This window comes from Sinocyclocheilus grahami, unplaced genomic scaffold, assembly GCF_001515645.1.
Source record: "Sinocyclocheilus grahami isolate Dianchi unplaced genomic scaffold, SAMN03320097.WGS_v1.1 scaffold22.1, whole genome shotgun sequence".
Taxonomy (NCBI): Eukaryota; Metazoa; Chordata; class Actinopteri; order Cypriniformes; family Cyprinidae; genus Sinocyclocheilus; species Sinocyclocheilus grahami.
In genome coordinates this window covers 2,015,866-2,034,347 of record NW_015505201.1, presented here as the reverse complement: position 1 = coordinate 2,034,347, position 18,482 = coordinate 2,015,866, and the positions used below count along the sequence as shown (strand labels likewise).

The window sequence follows — 18,482 nt, the reverse complement described above, 5'->3', positions numbered from 1 at the left end:
GCCGGATCGGCTTTCACCGTGGACGAAGCAGAGTCCAGCCCGGAGTCGTCACATGTCCTTCCGGACGCTCCTTCGTCGAAATCGCCGGCCGCGCCGTTCTCAAGCCCGCCACCTCTGCTCCCTCTAACCCTCCCACAGTTCCTCACGCTAGCCCCCGGCCTCTGCTCACTGTAGGCCTCCGTGTGTGACGCTGTTTCGTTGTGAAAGCGAAACTACTTTGTTTGGTCTTCCAAAAGAGGACGATATGGCTTCGTCATGCCTGGAGCTGATCTGTGCTGGTCGCTGAGGAAATACTTCAACTTCACACTGTGGATCGCCGGATCGGCTTTCACCGTGGACGAAGCGGAGTCCAGCCCGGGGTCGTCACGTGGTTGCTGCCGGCCGCGCCGTTCTCAAGCCCACCCACCTCCGCTCACTCTAGCCCGCCGTGTGTTTCGTTGTGAAAGCGAAACTACTTTGTTTGGTCTTCCAAAAGAGGACACGACTAGAAATCAGTGGTTACGTTGTATTTACAACACTGTTCCAGAACACTTCAACCCAAATATTCAGATGTGTGCAGCACATTTTATGGAGGACTGTTTCCTGATCCTGGGTCACACGCTTGAGGTATTCGGCCAATCACAACGCACTGGATAGCTGGCCAATTAGAGCACACCTCGCTTTTCAGACCGATGAGCTTTGTAAAAATCTACGAAAGGCGGGGGGCATAGAGGAGAAACAATAATGTACAGTATGTGGAAAATGTTTTTTGAACCTTAAACCGCATAAACACATTTCATTACACCAAATACACAAAATAATGTTCTTTTTAGCAGCATCATATGACCCCTTTAAAACACGAACAAGCCAACTTCTGATAACTGTGGCCCTTGCATTTATGCTTATTTCAGATCCGGGAAATCAGATTCATTTTAGTGATTCACATTTCATTGATTGATTCACTTTTGAGGGGTCAGTCTAAAGTTTTCTTAAAAAATGACAGAACTACAGGGGGTTTGTAAGTTGATGAAAAGCTAATAATTAAATTTATTAAAGGGTTATGGCACAAAACTCACACTGTAGTTTTACTGTCAAATGGACTTCTCTCTTAACTAGTCTCTAGAGATATAATTTAAAATTTTTCACTGGATTTATCTTCTAAAACAGGTAAGGTTTTAGAAAGACATTGATTTGCATTGTGTTTTTTGTAAAGAGGGAAACGAGCATTGTACATTTATTTTATCATTGAATTTATACAAATTTATTTTGGTAGGATTTAGCATTTTTGGCTAAAAGGACACATGTTGTAATGCAACAAAACAAAGGTCATATTTTATTGTTTATTTTAAATTATGGTATATTATAAATGTACTTATGGTTACACTTTATTTTAAGGTGTCCTTGTTACAGAGTCCTTTTAAATTAAAGTACTGAGTAATATTAATTAACTACATGTACTTACTATGTGGTTAGGGTTAGGATTATGGTTTTGCTTAGGTTTACTGGCATGTAATTATGCAAAATTTCCTGTTATTATAATAATAAGTACATGTAAAGTGTAACAATTAAAGACACCTTAAAATAAAGTGTTACCAAAATTATTTATCCACAATTGTAAATGGGCATCACAAAAACCTACTTTAACTCATTAAAAATAAAAATAAAAAATAGGTCACTACTAACCAGTGTTGGGGGTAATATATTACAAGTAACGCAAGTTATGTAATCAAATTACTTTCTTCAAGTAACTAGTAAAGTAACACATTACTTTTTAAGTTACAAGAGAATATCTGAGTTACTTTTTCAAATAAGTCACGCAAGTTACTTTTTTTTCCAATTTGATTTACAGCTCTCCTGTCTCCATGTTGAGAGAAATCAGAAGATGTTACTGTAGTTCTAAAATAAATATGAATATGCATTAATTCATCTCTCACAAAAACACAGATTCAGTATTCCTCAAAATGAATAAAAATAATGCAACTCAGAATATGACGCAAACCTGCAATAATTAAATGTTAAACAACACAAATATCCTTTATGTATTTAATCCCATTCTATTAACCAATGTCTTTGCTTCTGACCTTCGATGATCCAGTTCAACCGTACTAATAAGCACAAATTACTCTAGACAAACATTTGTGTCTTTTTTTATTGCTGAAGTGTGTTGATATTTCTTCTTCTGCATTCTACTGTACGGATGTAAATGTACTTTCCCTTCAGCCTGAGGCTTATTCATTTCACTTTTGGTGTGAAAAGGCTTTTATATTTGCCAAAAATATAACTTTTTTATTTTAAAAACAAACAAGCAAGCCCTATCCAGATTTAAAAAGTAACGCAAAAGTAACGTAACGCATTACTTTCCATAAAAAGTAACTAAGTAACGTAATTAGTTACTTTTTTATGGAGTAACGCAATATTGTAATGCATTACTTTTAAAAGTAACTTTCCCCAACACTGCTACTAACACAAAGATACAACAAAGCAAAAATGACTGTAAATTACTGCAAAGGCTTAAATCTATTCTTTGATTACGGTGTAATCTGCTACTCAACATGCCGCAATTCTAAGTAATATTCTTATGTTTATCTCAGTCTTTGCTGTTATCATAATTAACTCTATAAGTTCATTATTTAAAATGTTGCAATATATATTCATAACCTCAGGTTTCATGGCCCTAATATTGTCAGAGCTAGAGCAGATCTCTCAGGACTGTGGAGAAACCCCAGACTCCAGCTCCCATCACCCCTTGCTGCAGTTTCCACGGTGAAGAAAGAGTTGAGATCATAAACACACCAATCCCAAACTCCCAGGACACACTGACACACACGATATACGTCCCTTCCTTCACACAGCATTCCAACAAGCGCGCTATTCTCACGGCTCGTGGGAGAAACACACACACACTTTCATCACATGAGAGAATAATGGCTTCCAGCTGCTGTGGAAAGCTGTAACAGAATAGCTGCTCTGCTCCAGGCCCTGCAGGGTTCATACAGAAACATTGTTCTGGAAGAATGGACTTTCTTAGCATGCAAGTGTGTGGATATTTATGTGTCACATGATGTGTTTTCGATTAATTGTAGGATTCAATGGCTCAAAATATTTAAAAGTACTGTTGAAGTATATTCGGATGGAGCCAGTGTTTTTGAACGAATCGGCTGAATCAATGACTCACTCATAAAAGCAGTTACCACTGATCTATAAGATAATAGAGTACAATATAGTATACTGTAATAAAGTCATTTATAGATAATTGGTAGCTACTTGTTTCATTTCTGAACGAATCCATGTTTAGATTTGAATGGATGAGTCACTGAATCAGCCAGAAGGTCGCCACCTGCTCTAGTCATTTATTTATTTAAATCTGATTTAAATCAAAGAGACATCGTTGTTTTACCATGTTGTGCTAGTTTGGACAAGGCTTGGTTTCCCTGGACTTAGGTTTAAGTGTCTTACTCAAGGGCACAATGTTAATGGTTCATGAATCATTTCTTGTGGAGAATGAACCACCTACCTTCTGGTTTCAAGACCAGATCTTTCAGTACTACATCCCACCACTCCTTAAACTGATAGCAGTGGTGCTTTCTACAACATCCACTAGTGTTTATTTTGGCCTACAGTCAGCTGTGCGCCTGCCAAATTGGAACAATTCTCCAAAATAACTCCAAATGCCTTGACCCTCCACACTAAGGGTCACGCTGGTGCCCTATGAAGCTTGCATGTTCACTGAACACAACATTCCTCAGGGTTCCTCAACCCCTTCACACACAGCAGGGGAATGCCATGGATTCAGTGTTGAAAATATTTCATTCAACAGCGTCCACTGAGCTTCACAGGAAATGGAAAGATTTCTATAAACACAGCATCTCTTGTTGTTCACATTCCAGCTGCAGTGGGTACAATAGACTCAGCTGCCCCAAAACACATATCTCCAGCATCACACTGGCTTGGCCGCCAGCACAATAACAGCGCCCACATCTCCAATTTTTGGTTTTCCAGTGTTGTGTTCCTGTTGCTGGGGGAGACCCCAAGCCATTGTCCAAGGCACAAACATCCTCACACACTTCCTGTGGGGCGATGGCACAAAATCTGTGAGTCATATTAGCACAGTATTCCAAGAAGACTGGAGGGAGTTGATCAGAACCTAAGCAGGCATTGCATGAGTCCTGTCTGTTACAGGAAGCAGTCACAGGGACTTGTGGGAATTACTTGCATGTCTGCAATCAGAGCTAAAAGTAATAGTTCTGTCATCATTTACTCACCCTCATAACATTCCAAACATGATTCGTTCTCTTCCGTGGAACAAAAATGGAAAAATATATTTGGATAATGGAACAATGGAAGCTTAGAAGCACCAAAAAAGGGCAGAAATGCACAAGAACAGTCCATTCCATTGTTGTTATTGTTAACGAAATAAAGGAATAAACCTGTCACTTGTGTGCGTTATGTACAGGTATTCTACAATTTTTTGTGTGGAGAACAGATAAAAATTAAGACGGGTTGTTTGAGACCCAGTGTTTTATGCCACTGACCTTAAACCTGGAGTAACACCTTCTGACAAAATATTTGACCGTTTGTGAAGGGAACATGATATATTTATGCTTGTGAAAGTGTTTCTGTTTCCATGAGCATCCACACTAAGATTCTGACAGTAGGTGTGGAACGAATGAGTAAATGTTCAACAGCTGCAAGAGACTCACATATAAACAAACAGAAATGCACACGTCCACTGGGAAATTACAGGGTAAAATGCTTTAAGCTTAAGTCATCAGCAGGTGTTATTAGAGCTGGAGTGATGAATGAATCATACATTCACCTACACAATACAGTAGGTGATCATTACTTAATGCCAGTGTGCTTTAAATGATGAACTGTGTGGAAGGTGCTAATGTTTTCATGTCAACATCAAACATTTGTTCTCAAAAATGACAAATTGCCTTCACTGATCAACCATTACTTATCTTTGAATATAATATTGAAATAAATCAAATCAAAAAACAATGTTATTATTAATGACATTTTATAATTATTATTTTATTCTTTCAATTGTCAGTTTTTGTGAATATGCATGTATATGCAAATGTGGACAGACAAACTAATAAATAAATAAAATAAACTTTGTAATTTAGGTCCAAAACAGGACATCCAATATATGTGACCTTGAGTGCAGGATCAAAGCAAAACAATTTTCTTTCTCTTTTCCCCCATTAAAATTATTCATGTTTACGGTGACACAACATTGACATACATTTGCATATTTCTAAGAAGCATTCAGATATGGCAAATCAAATTTCAGTTTCATGTACTTGGTATTTCAATCGGAGGGTGTGATTGTCAGCTTCACCTGCGGCTGATCTCATTACACATGCAGGGACATAATCCACCAAGGTGACATGCGGAAGAATTTCAATTACATCTGGAGCAAGCAGATCATCACCTTCATCCACCTGGAGGGGCATATTGCATTATGAATAACCATAAACATACATTAACAATGCGTATTCATTCATATGGGAAACAAGAAATCTGAATAATAGCAATAAAGTGATTTCACGCTTCGGTTTAGAGAACATTCAGCAATAATTTATTTCAGAATCTCAAGAACCACCACATGTCTCATCTGGAAAATTCAGTATCCGTTGCCAACAACACGGTTTTTGAAAAATGTTACTATACAAATTCTTAATAGAAAAAAGAATAAATTAACTGTGGAATTTGGTTATATTTAACCCGCCCAACAATTCCACTTTATTTTTTCTACAACACCATTTTATTGTGTCCGGTTATGTCTGGAAATTAACTCATGAAACATGCTCTATTGTCAAGATGAAGTGAGAAGACAGTTTAGTAACTAACGTCCTTCATTTTGCACGACTGGTATTAAAACTACTGACAACAGTTAGGAAAAGTCTACAGCTAGGAAACCAAAGCAGTAACTGGTCTTCCTGTAGCACCTGAATGTGTTGCTGCTATTTCCCAGCTTAAAGACCCGAAAATAAAATGAATACTGATTTATAAAAATCATTAAACGAATGCTTTTACGATTTCTTTTAAAAGAACCCAGTTTCCACAGTCCTGCCTATAAATGTTCATAAATGTGTTAGTTGTTTTTTTTTAATATATAAAAAATTATGTTTTTGTTATAGAGTACAGGTAGACGAGAGGAGTGAGCTCACATTGGCCTAAAAGGGTACAAGGTCTGAATGACCTCTAAATGAAGGGCTGTTTTTACACCGGGTTTTAGTTTTAACATCAAGATGCATAACACAGTGTGCTGAGCATGCACAAAAATAATCAACAATCAATTTCAGGGCAGATAAAAACGTCTGGTTTACTTATAGGCCCTTCATGGGCCTATAATACACATTTGTAATGACTGCTTATGTTAATGCACAAACTGTTGACTTTTTTGAAGATCTGTCGAGTTGTAACGGCAAAGGGTGTGCTTTTAGCTACCTGTTTCACGTACAATGTTTCGTATCTCGCAGTGTGTAGCAAATGCGGTCTTTAGTGTTATGGCTTGATGTTTCCTCGGTCAGACGATCGAGGCGAGGGGCACACGTGGTTTCGGATCTTGTTGACTGCATGATAAAAGCATGAAACACCCTGTATTATCTGAGCTTGTAGTTTCTTACCGGCTGCTTTTAAAATGAAACACCAGCTTTAATCGCGTCACATTCTGGAATGCTGTTCTCCTGAAAGCCTTTAACAGCTCAGGGAAGAGGTAACGTTATTTTCATTGAAATATTGTGTCGGTGTGCCACGTTGCTTTGTGCTCATCTGACTTTTGATGGTTTCTTAAACAAGAACGTAATGTCATAGTTGTGTTACAGTTAAGTAAAATCCTGAATATTAAGAACAGATACGTAAAAACAGGAAACCCATAAGGCCAGGAGTGTTTGGAGAAGGTTTTTCGTGTGTCTCGTTACTTCACTGATGTCACAACACTATACGCGGGGGTTTGTGACCGTTCATGCAGTGTGGGCATACAGCAGGGCATTGTGGGATGTGCAGTTCAGGCTTAGAGCACCATGGTGGCGAGTTGCCGCTTGCAGCCTGAGTTGCAGTACTTCACAGATCGGTCGTTCAAAGCCGAGGGTCATGCTAAAACCTCTAAGCTAAACGTTTTAAGATTTGTTGTATAGCTATGGCTTCTAAGTTAGCTAATGTTCTGCAAAAATGGACCAGAATCGATGAACTTGAGAATGACAAATCAACATTACGCACAAAGACCACAACGCTTTGAATTTCCTCGGAATGACGTACTTTTGACGTAGTAATCTTGAGCGATATGATATCAGGGCTCATCTTTCAATCCAGAACGGCCTAAGAAAGGCTTCTGCCTTTTTTAAATGCTCTATTGTTATTCACAAAGTATCAAAGTTCACAAACAGTGGGAGGGGCTTATGATGCACTCCGGTCCAATGAGGAGTGGCGTTGTAGGATGAAGGAGGGGCTTGTGGTCACATACTGTTTTTTTTTAACAGAACTGAGAACATAAAGATCTACAAAGATGGTTGACGCCAAAGCAATCCATCGGAATGTTTTTTTGTGCATGAGAGAGAACGACGCCGGCTCTCTGACATCAGTGCAGAGGGACACACACAACAGCAGGGGACGAATGTCTATTTTAGCATGTGTGTGTGCACGAGTGGGGTTCACTTATAGTACAATGCGCATTTGACATCTCTCTAATGCACACTGATCCAGCGATGGATTAAAAACGGAGGGTTTGTGCATACGGAGGAACTGGCAGCCAACTAACTGGGTCGAAGTTGAAAAGTCAGAGTGGGAGGGTCAGACAATGTCAAGCTCAGTTCATTTAGACTCTCGTATTCCCATAGTTCATAAGCACTGTACCGCCGGATATACAGAGAGACAGAGAGGAAGGAGAGGTCGAGGTGGTATTGGCTCCAGCCATAGGTGTTTTCGGATGAGTCGAGGTCCAGACTGTGGTCAGACCTGCCTTCTGAACACTCTTTTAAAGAGAGAGGGATGAGGGATGACGGTTTAGACGAGCGTTCCTGGCTTTGCCTTCTCGTGCCCGTACCACTGTACGTCCACTATCTCAGAGCACAGGGGACTGCTCAGGAAACAACTATCGGAGAATGGCGATCTGCAGATGAGAAGTAGAGGAAAGTGTCAGACATTCTGACATTTCATAGGTATATTTAACAGGCTGTACATTAAATATTACATTAATATTTTACATCTCCTTTAAAATATTTAATAGATTCATTAAAAAATTACATACACTAGTCAACATTTGAAGTGAATCAAAACCTTTCATCAAAGTGATGAAACCTAAAACCAAAATGTGTTCTTGTCTTAGGACAACTTTGATGAACTTTTTTGATCCACTTCAAATGTTGACTACTGTATATATATATATATATATATCTCCTCTCCACCAATAAAGCTGGTGTGTGGTGGGCTTTCTGGCACAATATGGCTGCCGCCGCATCATCCAGGTGGATGCTGCACACTGGTGGTGGATGAGGAGATTTCCCCTCACAATGTAAAGCGCTTTGAGTGCTTAGAAAAGCGCAATATAAATGTAATGAATTATTATATATACAAATATATATATATATATATACACATACATATGTATACATTATATACAAAAGTTTGGTCATACTGCCCATAACAAAGTTTTGCTTCAGTACTCTTTAGTACATTTTTAATGAAATAACACAAATAAAATTTGCATTTTGCAATACAAATTCAGTTACAAGTTAAATTCCAACACAAGAAAATGACACAGTCAGAGAGGTGAAGGAGTGAAAGAGTGAGATACAGAACATGCAGAGAGATAGAGATTGAGAGAGAAAGAGAGAGAGAGAGAGAGAGAGAGAGAGAGAGAGCGAGAGAGAGATTGAGAGAGTGTACCTCTCTACTGGTCAGTGCTTTGGTGAGAGGGAGAACGATCTTCAGTAGGAGAACTTTCAGTCGTATCACTGCCCCGAGAAAACACACATACACATTCAGGCAGAGGTGGGTTAGTGAGACACACACAGAGAGAGAGAGAGAGAGAGAGAGAGAGAGAGATTAGCATTTGTGGGTAGCTGTGATCAGTTAATGTAGAGTGAGTTGTGTAATTTTGACACTGGGGTAGTTCTGTTACACACTATTAAAGTGAACAACACAGACAAAGCATTGGTACAGTTAGGTGGATGTCTAAACCAAGAGAATGTGCTCCAAGTCCCAAACTTTGACCAACATCCTCAAATATGTCTGTTCTTTGAAGTAAATACCCACTGACAAACAAAGCTGTGCAATCTACAGGAAATCCAATTGTGCAATTTTGGAAGGAACCAAGAACAGCACAATGAAAATATGAAGTATATATAAACATTCATGGTCAAAGTTTAGTGCAAGGAAAACCATATCAGCCTAGCCTAAAAGCATACTCACATCTAGAGTGATGCAAATCACTGACAAATATTGCAAGTGATTTTTTTTCCACACAGATCTATTCACATTGACTACAATGCAAACTTAATTATGAGAGAAAAAATCTAACAACTAATTTAAAATGATTTGTCCTTCGGATTAGGCTGAAAAAAAGTGTCACTCATTTTTTTTGTATTATTACATGATTCTGTTTGGTAAGTCCATCTAAGAAACTACAGAGATGCAGTACTTTATCTAACAAGCCACTGGAATACTAGATACTATGTTGTGCTACTGTGAACTAACTACTGATTAGACATAATTAGTTCCTTCTAGAACATCTACATTTCAAGAAAATAATATTGGACTACAAGGCATTTTATATATATATATATATATATATAAATTAGTAAAATTCTAATTGATTCAGTGTCTTACCCGCTCTGCCAGTTGAGTATGTGTTGTGGGCTGCAGGGGGGTGTAGCTGCAGGGTCACTGCAGGGAGTTCCACTCCTCTGACTGTGTGGAGATGCAGCTGAAACGCACAGAGACTCCACTGTAAGACACTAATGCACACAGCTGAACTACAGTCACATATGCTTATACACGTGGTGAACGTGTCGGAGATAAAGCTGACTGCTTACTGCCAACACCCTCTTGAGCTTCTGTAAAAGGTTTGGTGTGATTCTGCCACCCAGAGAGAGGTGATAATGCCCACAACACACAACACACACCCACACCCACACACTGACCAGACCACCCTGACAGCCTCCATACACACACCTCACAGCAATGTACTTAAGTTGACACATAAAATAATAGTCTCTGTCATACACACTAAATCACTGCAGTAGAAAGAATTTATACACAGTAAAGTGAAATGTACAGACCTTACCTAAAGGACACAGCATATGTGAATGAAATGTGAATGTGAAAATGAGGTTGTGAGGGTGAGAATCACAGTTTGCACCATATTTTACCCTAGTGTACCTGGGTGTTGATTAGGGGAAGTTGTGGCCTAATGGTTAGAGAGTCGGAGTCTCGTACCGGCAGGGATTGTAGGTGGGGGGAGTGAATGTACAGCGCTCTCTCCCACCTTCAATACCACGACTGAGGTGCCCTTGAGCAAGGCACCGAACCCTCAACTGCTCCCCGGGCGCCGCAGCAAAAATAGCTGCCCACTGCTCCGGGTGTGTGTTCACGGTGTGTGTGTTCACTGCTGTGTGTGTGCATTTTGGATGGGTTAAATGCAGAGCACTAATTCCAAGTACGGGTCACCATACTTGGCCACATGTCATGTCACGTCACTTTCACTTTTTATTCATAAATCATGGGTTGTGAAAATAAGACAGGACAGTATTACATGTTAAATGAACTTTTTTTTCACAGCCTCAAATTCATCTATCTATCTATCTATCTATGCGACAAAAAAAATTGCCACAATCAGGAACCATGTTTGCATCTAATTTATGATGTTAACTCTGACCTAAGTCTTGCAGGTATCCATATCTTGTTGCATCATTTATATTTGATCTGCTCACCTGGTGACCCCTTCACTAGTGTCCCTATTCGTCCTCCACGGCCATCTGAAGCATTGGAGCTGGTGTGAGTGACGCGGCTGTGTTCCTTTATCGATCCAGATGAGCGCTGGTACCAGCACCGCAGCTCCTCTGACACCGCTGCCCGCCCCCCTCCTCCTCCTCCTCCTCCTTCCCTGCCCAGAGACGGAGTCCTCACAATCTGTGAGCGGGAGGGCGTCAACCTCCCGCTGCCACCACCCGCTTCCCCATCCTCCCCGGAGCCCCACCCCTCCTTATAAAGCCCCCCGGCTGTGTATGAGTTGGAGGTCTTGAACTGTGCCTTGACACTGTAGTGCCCCTCCTGGTCGTTCTCCAGGCTGCGGACAACCACTGCGCTGGGGCTGCTGCCCTCCGTGTACAGCGGGTACTCTTTGATGCGATACTGCGAGGAGGGTTGGCTCTGGCTGTGGAGGTACACACCCTGGTGGCTACCGCACACACCTCCGTGGGTGCTCCCATTGCGGGCTGCCAGGTTGGGCATGCTGCCAGAACTGGACGCGCCTAGGTGTCCGGCAGACTTGTGACGTTGACGCTGCCGGGCTTTGGAGGGCGAGTCCTCAGCCAGCGTACAGTAGTTAGGGTTGGAGGTGGATGAGGGGTAGTAATGTTCTGAACTGGAGTGGCTGGTGCAAGATGAGCAGTCGTCGGGGACAACAGAGCCATTGCTTCCTGTCCTCTGTGGTCCTGACAGAAACAGGTCAGGGCTAAGTCCCGCCTCTGTGTCCACCTCCAAGGGTAGCAGCTTCCCCTGAGACTCCAAACTGGAACTCCGGCCACGGAATGGCTGAGTTAAACTGAGAAAGAATTGAAAACTGAATTTTAGTGGATTATTCAAACATTTTTAATATTTAAATATTATATTTTTAAAACATTTTTTATTTATAATAAATTAATATTTTTATTCAGCAAAGATGCATTACAATGACTGATAATAACTGAGCACCAAATCAGCATATTAGAATGATTTCTGAAGGATCATGCGACACTGAAGACTGGAGTAATGGCTATTAAAAATTCAGCTTTGCCATCACAGGAATAAATCACATTTTAAAATATAAAAAACAGAAAACAATTCTTTTAAATTGTAATAATATTTCACAATTTTACTATATTTTTGTTCAAATAAATGCAGCATTGGTGAACATAAGTGATTTCTTTAAAAAATATTTAAAAAATCTTCCCAAAACAAAACTTTTGACTTGTAGTGTATTTTGAAGAAAGATTACAAACACAGACATTATTTTTCTTTGGACTGAATGTTTTTTTTTTTTTTTATAGTAAATAGGGTCGATTTTGAATTTATGTTGATTTTATGTTTGGTTTTAATTTTATTTTAAATGTAGTTGTAAACAAAAATAAATAAATAAATAAATACATTATATTATATACATATTAATTATATTATTACATAAAATATGAACGAGTTGAAATATAAATCATTCATATAAAAAAGAATGAATTTATTTAGCCTAACAATACAATTATGTAAATAGTATGTTGAAAACAGTGTATATACAGGAATCATGGAGTTAAATTTGATACCTTTTAAGACATTTTTTAAGATTCTTTCCATACATTTGAAGACCTCATCGCCACTCCAAGTTTTAACCGGTTACATTGGCGACACTTTAACTTATATTGATTGTAAGTTAGCACAACTAAACAGCCTAACTTTGTGATAACTCCTTATCAATGCAACATAATTCAGAAGGGGGGGACGAAGCACAAGAGAATTAATTGAGTGACTAACCAATGCAACCCAAGAAACAAGAATTAGACCAATTAACAAAACAACTGACAAAACTTATTGAGGAGGGAAAATAAAGCTCTCCGAGCTAACAGGAAAATGAGTTCACACAGTATATTCAAAAGACGTATTTGTAATATCAACTCTTATAACTGTCTGCAAACCATAGCTATTTTGTGGAACACTTCTCATGACAAACACCTGACTGGTCAGACAGTTTACCTGTGATTACGGAGTGCTTGATTTGATGCAGACTTGACACAGAGTGTCAGTACAGCACCTGATCAAGTCTGAATGATCATGAAAGGTAAAATAACGATCACAACTATTCCATCATTTTAATTGTGCATCCCATGCTAGTAAAAAACAGCCCAAAGTAGTGCAATGACCATGTCCCAAACATAAAAATATGTCACATACATATTTTATGTACAAAAATACATAATTTACAGTCAATGTCATGCACATTGATCATAAACACAGCTCAAAGTCTTCCTTCTAGTGGCCCTCCACAAAATGTTTAGCAGTTTTATTACAGGTAGAATGCAAAATGTTGGAGTACAAGCATTTCAGTCAAATGTAATTTATGCAATATTTCAAACCTTTAACCCACTGGGGAAAATCAACCCATGGCAACAGTTTAAAATCAGCAGTTTAAAATCATTGACAAATATTTTATTTCGTAATGTGTGCTCCCTTTCAAAAGCGATTTAAATAACCCACATATTGATAGCGGTTCCCTGATGCGGAAAAAATTATATACAATATTAGAATGTTATTGAGTGCGGACACAAAAATCGCGGGAGCAGATGGGAGCGGGCGGTAATGGTCAGAAATTCAGCGAGAGTGGGATCAACAAGCCCCGGGCTATCATGTAGCGGTGCAGTCAGTGTGCGACATAACAGATGACGCCAAATCTTGAGGGATTCCATAAATAAACTACACAGAACCCCACTATTCGGACAAATATACATAATGAAAAGCTGCCCTCGACTTAAGATTTTTCTGGTCGACTAGTAGTCGTTCATTTTAAGCATTAGTCGACTATTAGTCGCACGTTTATTAATATACTATTTAAATCATAATAATGAGCCTTTAATTGCCTACATAGCTTAATAAGCGCTCAAGCGCACGCAAAAAAAGCTTGCCACAGTGTACCGGCAGATTTAATAATTATGAATGTGTCAGGGAAAAACAGCAAGGAGACTGCATTAACATTTTAATAATTTATTGATAAACTAGTGCTTTCTGTGTTTTCGGTTTAAGAGATGAAGTTGGCGTCACTGACTTGTCATCTCCGCAGTAGTGATGCGCCTTTATGCATGTTTCATATGGATTACATAATCTGAGAATATTTGTTTTCCATTTGAATTGGTTCATTTAAAAGTATACATTTCACTCTCTATAGATATATTTTTCATGGCTGTAAGGCAAGCATACACTGAGTTTCACGCTCAAGTTCACAGAGACCGAGACGGCAGAAATCGCATCCTGTTTGCTTTCATTATTTTACAAAATCGTGTGAGTGCACACAAATAAACGTAGAGTCTTTACAGATTCAAAAGATGTATTACTATTATCATATGAGCAGAAATGAGGGAGTATTTTAAAAGTGGCCGCAACGGCGCCTCCATCTGTCATGCAGTGAGCGTGCTACTGTTCAGCTTCCACACTCCGCACAGACACTTGAATAGCGCACATTTCTCTAGATTAACATTAGATTGAATGGCCATGTAAAGTTGCTACTACCTACATATTTCAAATGAAAAGCCATATTTGAGGTTGATGAATGATAGGCGAGCGTTTGGATGTCCTGCCTGATGTACTGTATTAACACAGACCAGCCGTTAACGATCTGTTCGTCACGGACTGCGTGACTTCGCCACTTCCTGCTGATTTTTTTTTTCTGCGACTAAGCGACTAATGAAATTTTGGTCGACTAATGACTAGTCAACTATTAGGGGGCAGCCCTACAAAATTGAATACCTTGGAAAATAGCATTTAAGACTTTTAATAGGGCCTTAATTTTCCCTAAATTGATTTATCAACTTTTTAAGACCCCGCGGACACCCTGGAATAAAACCACAGGTGATGTTCTCATGTCGACAGCAGAGGATATTTAAGTGTGTGTGTGTGTGTCCAGCACCTGGCCGAGTGCACATAGCTCCGTGTTCTCAGGTCAGGGGTGGAGGGCATGCTGGACTGGCTGTTCCAGTGAGGGAGGGAGTGCACAGGGCTGTTCTGGAGAGAGTTGCTCCCTCCCGCCTCACAGCTGCCAGTGCTGGGGAACCGCCTGTGACTACTGCAAAAAGAGAAAAGAATAAACATAATTCATTTATTTACATGTGCACCACACTACTCATAAGAATATTTTTTAGACAGGTCTGTACCTGGAGTGTGAGGAGCGTTTCTTCACCCGTTCATAGGGTTCGTCTAATGAGCTTTCGCTCCACATGCGCGGTTTGATCGGGGACTTGTCATAGTCACTGCGTTGGAAATGCAGGTGTCTCAGTCCGTCCAGGGACTGTGGGGGAGGCGGTCGGCTGTGGGACGGGGGTCGGGGAGGGAGACCTTTGTGTGGGGAGGCAGCCGGAGAGAACGTAGGGGTTCCTGTCACCTGGGGGTCGTCTGGAGAACAGAGTGAGAGGATATGAGATAAACATATAATTTAATGTTAAGATGGTGCATGCATACCTGTTTCTTTTACTTTGGGGGACAGAATTGCTAAAAGAAATTATAGAAATTAAGAAAACTAAATGAATGAAAACTAAATTAGAGTCTTAATGTATATTAACTGATTGGATGAGCCACATTCAAAGTTCTTTTAAAAAATACCAATCAGCAAATGAAATATTAATCAGCAAAATTAATGATTAATGAGGAAAATGCCTGTTTTGTATATGTAAACTATATTAATTGGCAAAAGAATAGTTTATGCTGGCTTCATTCTTGTTTGCAACACCCTCTTTTCACAATCCAATTAATTACAGATGAATATAATCAAACCCTGACCTATTTTTTTGTTAATTATTCTGCTTCAATTTGAAACCAGAATACAGATATAAAATTGGTATTTACAGTGGGTACGGAAAGTATTCAGACCCCCTTAAATTATGGTACAAAACTTACCATCATCCAGCACCAGGGCGTCAGACAGTGAGCTGTCCTCTGAGCCAATATTCGCTTCTGCCGAACAAATACAAAGACACTTAAAAGCTAAAACTCACATACACCAACATGTCAAATAAATCTTCGCAACCTGAGCGTGAATACCGAGTGCGTTAAATGAATTTTCGCAGCAGAGGTCACACATAGACACGTTCACACAGTTTTATAGGTCTATGGGGAGGTGCGATTACTCTTGCTCTCAGCATGAAAGACTTTACAGAGGAAACACTTAATGAACTCACAGGAGCACTGCGAAAACATCTACAAATACAATGAACAGAATTCCTCACCCTCTATGATTAGAGATGCACGTTGTGTGGGTTTCTTCCCAGAGCGAACACGGTACTCGTTGATGCCGTTCTCGATGTCTTGCAGCTTCTTCAGAGCATTCAGATATGAAGTCTTCCTCTGTTTCTTCAACTTTTTGCTGCTGATGTGAGGATCGGATGCTAACCGCCGCGCTGCCTCCGTTATCTGGGACTGGATGGCAAATTCCCTTTCCAAACGCTCCAACTCCTCTTCCTAAAAAAACACACAGATGTAAACATACAAAAAACGAGTAAACTGAGCCAAAAAAAGAAAAACACATAATCCTTCCTATCATCATTTGTGAAATTACCAACACACATTGTCAAAATAACAAGACAACTATGGGCGCCAAGTTGTCTAGTTCTCACGCACACATTGAGACAGCTAAGATATTGTGGCCTCTTATCAATGCCTTCGATTAATTACCCAAAATTAACAATCATCAGTCATGTAAAAACACACATACAAAGATGACATTATGACCTCTTGCATAAATCAATTTTCTTCATTTACACAGCTAAGCTCGTTTTTGGGGTTTTGTAATCCAGTTCCTTTGGCTGACACTCAACGCATACACTGCACTATCGCCACTTCCTCTGATCATGCCAGACTGGAGCTATTTATAGACCCCTGCACACATATATGGATATCTAATTGTGGCTTAAAGGGCAGTGTATGAAGAAACAATTGAGCAGCGTTCGCTGTGGTCAGGGGTTCAGAAGTTTTTACAGTACCAACTATAAATCACACTAAAAACAGTCACTGACCTCTCCTTTGGGCAGGATCTTCTGCTCGTCCAGTTTGTAGGCGGTGCCGATTTTGCGTCTGATGGTGGGCGGCTCCTCCCCGGGGTCGAGAGGGTACTCTTTTGGAAGTTTTCCTGTCAGCTCCTGAAACACAACACACTATGTTACACTCTTAATCCAGCTTTTTGTGTGTGTATGAGTGTGTGAGATTAAGATTCTAGTTCTGATCAACACCTTTGAGGGAAGCAAATCCAGGCTTGACTGTTTGCAACATGATCTTTAGGCATCCTAAGGCATTATTCTGAACAAAAGTGTGCTGCTTTCAAAAACTTTAAATCATAAGTCATGTATCATAGATTTTTTTCACTTGATTAAACAGGCTGGGCACATATTTAACAGTAAAACAGGCCAACTACAAGTTTAAGATACTCAACAGTTTTATTCAATATACACATCTGTAATGAAATTGGTTTATGTACTAATATACATAAAGGCAATAAAAAGACTATTGTGCCAATGCTAGTAAAATCTATATATTGAATGACAGGGCGACCCACAGAAGCTACAAGGGTTTACATTGAATTAAATGTCCATAACAGTTTACTATGTGACCAAAATACCAATAATATCCAGAAATTGTAAATGAATTACCAGCTTGTGGTATTGATTGATTGTGAACTGCTTTGAAACTGTAATCGTGTAGAGCGCACAACAGCGCAGTGTTTTGACTTTGAATGTGCAGTGATCAGTCTTTTGAAGTTTAACAATGACATCAAGGCGTATTGTGATTCCTGTTTTTTCATAGAGAAATTTAAGACTTCTAAAGTGATATTTCTTTAAGAGATTTTGTTGTACCATTTAAGATATTTACATTTAAGACAGACTTTGTACCACCTTATATTTGATCAAATTAAATGTAATACTTTTTAAAGACACGTGCGAACCATGTATGATTTAAAACATTCTTTGCACACGAAAAAATTTAATAGTCCTTTTTCTGGCAAAATAGCTTCCTATGCAGACTGCAGACAGCAAATAAGCTCAGGTTTTTTTCAACAGAGCCATTATGCTGAAGTGAGAAGTTGTTTCGATCCTTACCGCTTCTCTGATGCAAATGCTCTTGAGTTCCTCTATTCTCTTTCTCAGCGTCTCCTCCAGAGCTTCCTGTCTGGCCCTCAGAGCCGTCAACATGTCCTTCTTAGCGGTCTGGGAGCTGTCTGACTCTTGAGAGCCTACAAACACACACACACATACATACATACACAAGGTAATATCAAATCTAGGGTTGACATACGTCACATTTGACCAAATATGTATGTGTGCGTGTGACCTAAAGGTCAAAGATCAGAAATGTTTAAAGGTCAAATCAGCACAAGCAGCTCTAGACTTCAGCTTAAACAATCAACTGACCTTCTCGCTTAGCAAGAGGGTGTGTACTTCATCTCTTTCAATGCTATGAAAGGGGCAAAGTGTGTGTGTTTCCGGACAAAATTGAACAAAGGGCCCCAATGGGGCAACATTGTTTAGCAGATACTCCATGTGTATCAGAGCATAAGG

The 18,482-nt window shown here is 39.6% G+C and overlaps 1 protein-coding gene across 8 annotated transcripts in view; it reads right to left on the bottom strand.

Moving 5' to 3' along the window:
- Positions 1-5,540: 5,540 nt before the first annotated feature.
- Positions 5,541-18,482, bottom strand: part of frmd4a (FERM domain containing 4A) — a 156,729-nt gene continuing 143,787 nt past the window's right edge. For 6 of the 8 annotated variants that reach the window (XM_016243363.1, XM_016243370.1, XM_016243339.1 and 3 more), the window contains exons 15-23: positions 18,024-18,157; positions 16,947-17,069; positions 16,161-16,392; positions 15,832-15,888; positions 15,093-15,330; positions 14,849-15,004; positions 10,917-11,749; positions 9,814-9,910; positions 5,541-8,095 (exon numbers count right to left, since the gene is read on the bottom strand). In XM_016243363.1, coding sequence (XP_016098849.1) covers positions 7,990-8,095; positions 9,814-9,910; positions 10,917-11,749; positions 14,849-15,004; positions 15,093-15,330; positions 15,832-15,888; positions 16,161-16,392; positions 16,947-17,069; positions 18,024-18,157 — 1,976 coding nt within the window. In that variant the 3' untranslated portion in view covers positions 5,541-7,989. Of the gene's footprint in view, positions 8,096-8,871; positions 8,940-9,813; positions 9,911-10,916; positions 11,750-14,848; positions 15,005-15,092; positions 15,331-15,831; positions 15,889-16,160; positions 16,393-16,946; positions 17,070-18,023; positions 18,158-18,482 lie in introns of all 8 variants that reach the window. The other 2 variants (XM_016243347.1, XM_016243356.1) reach the window with 1 other exon arrangement.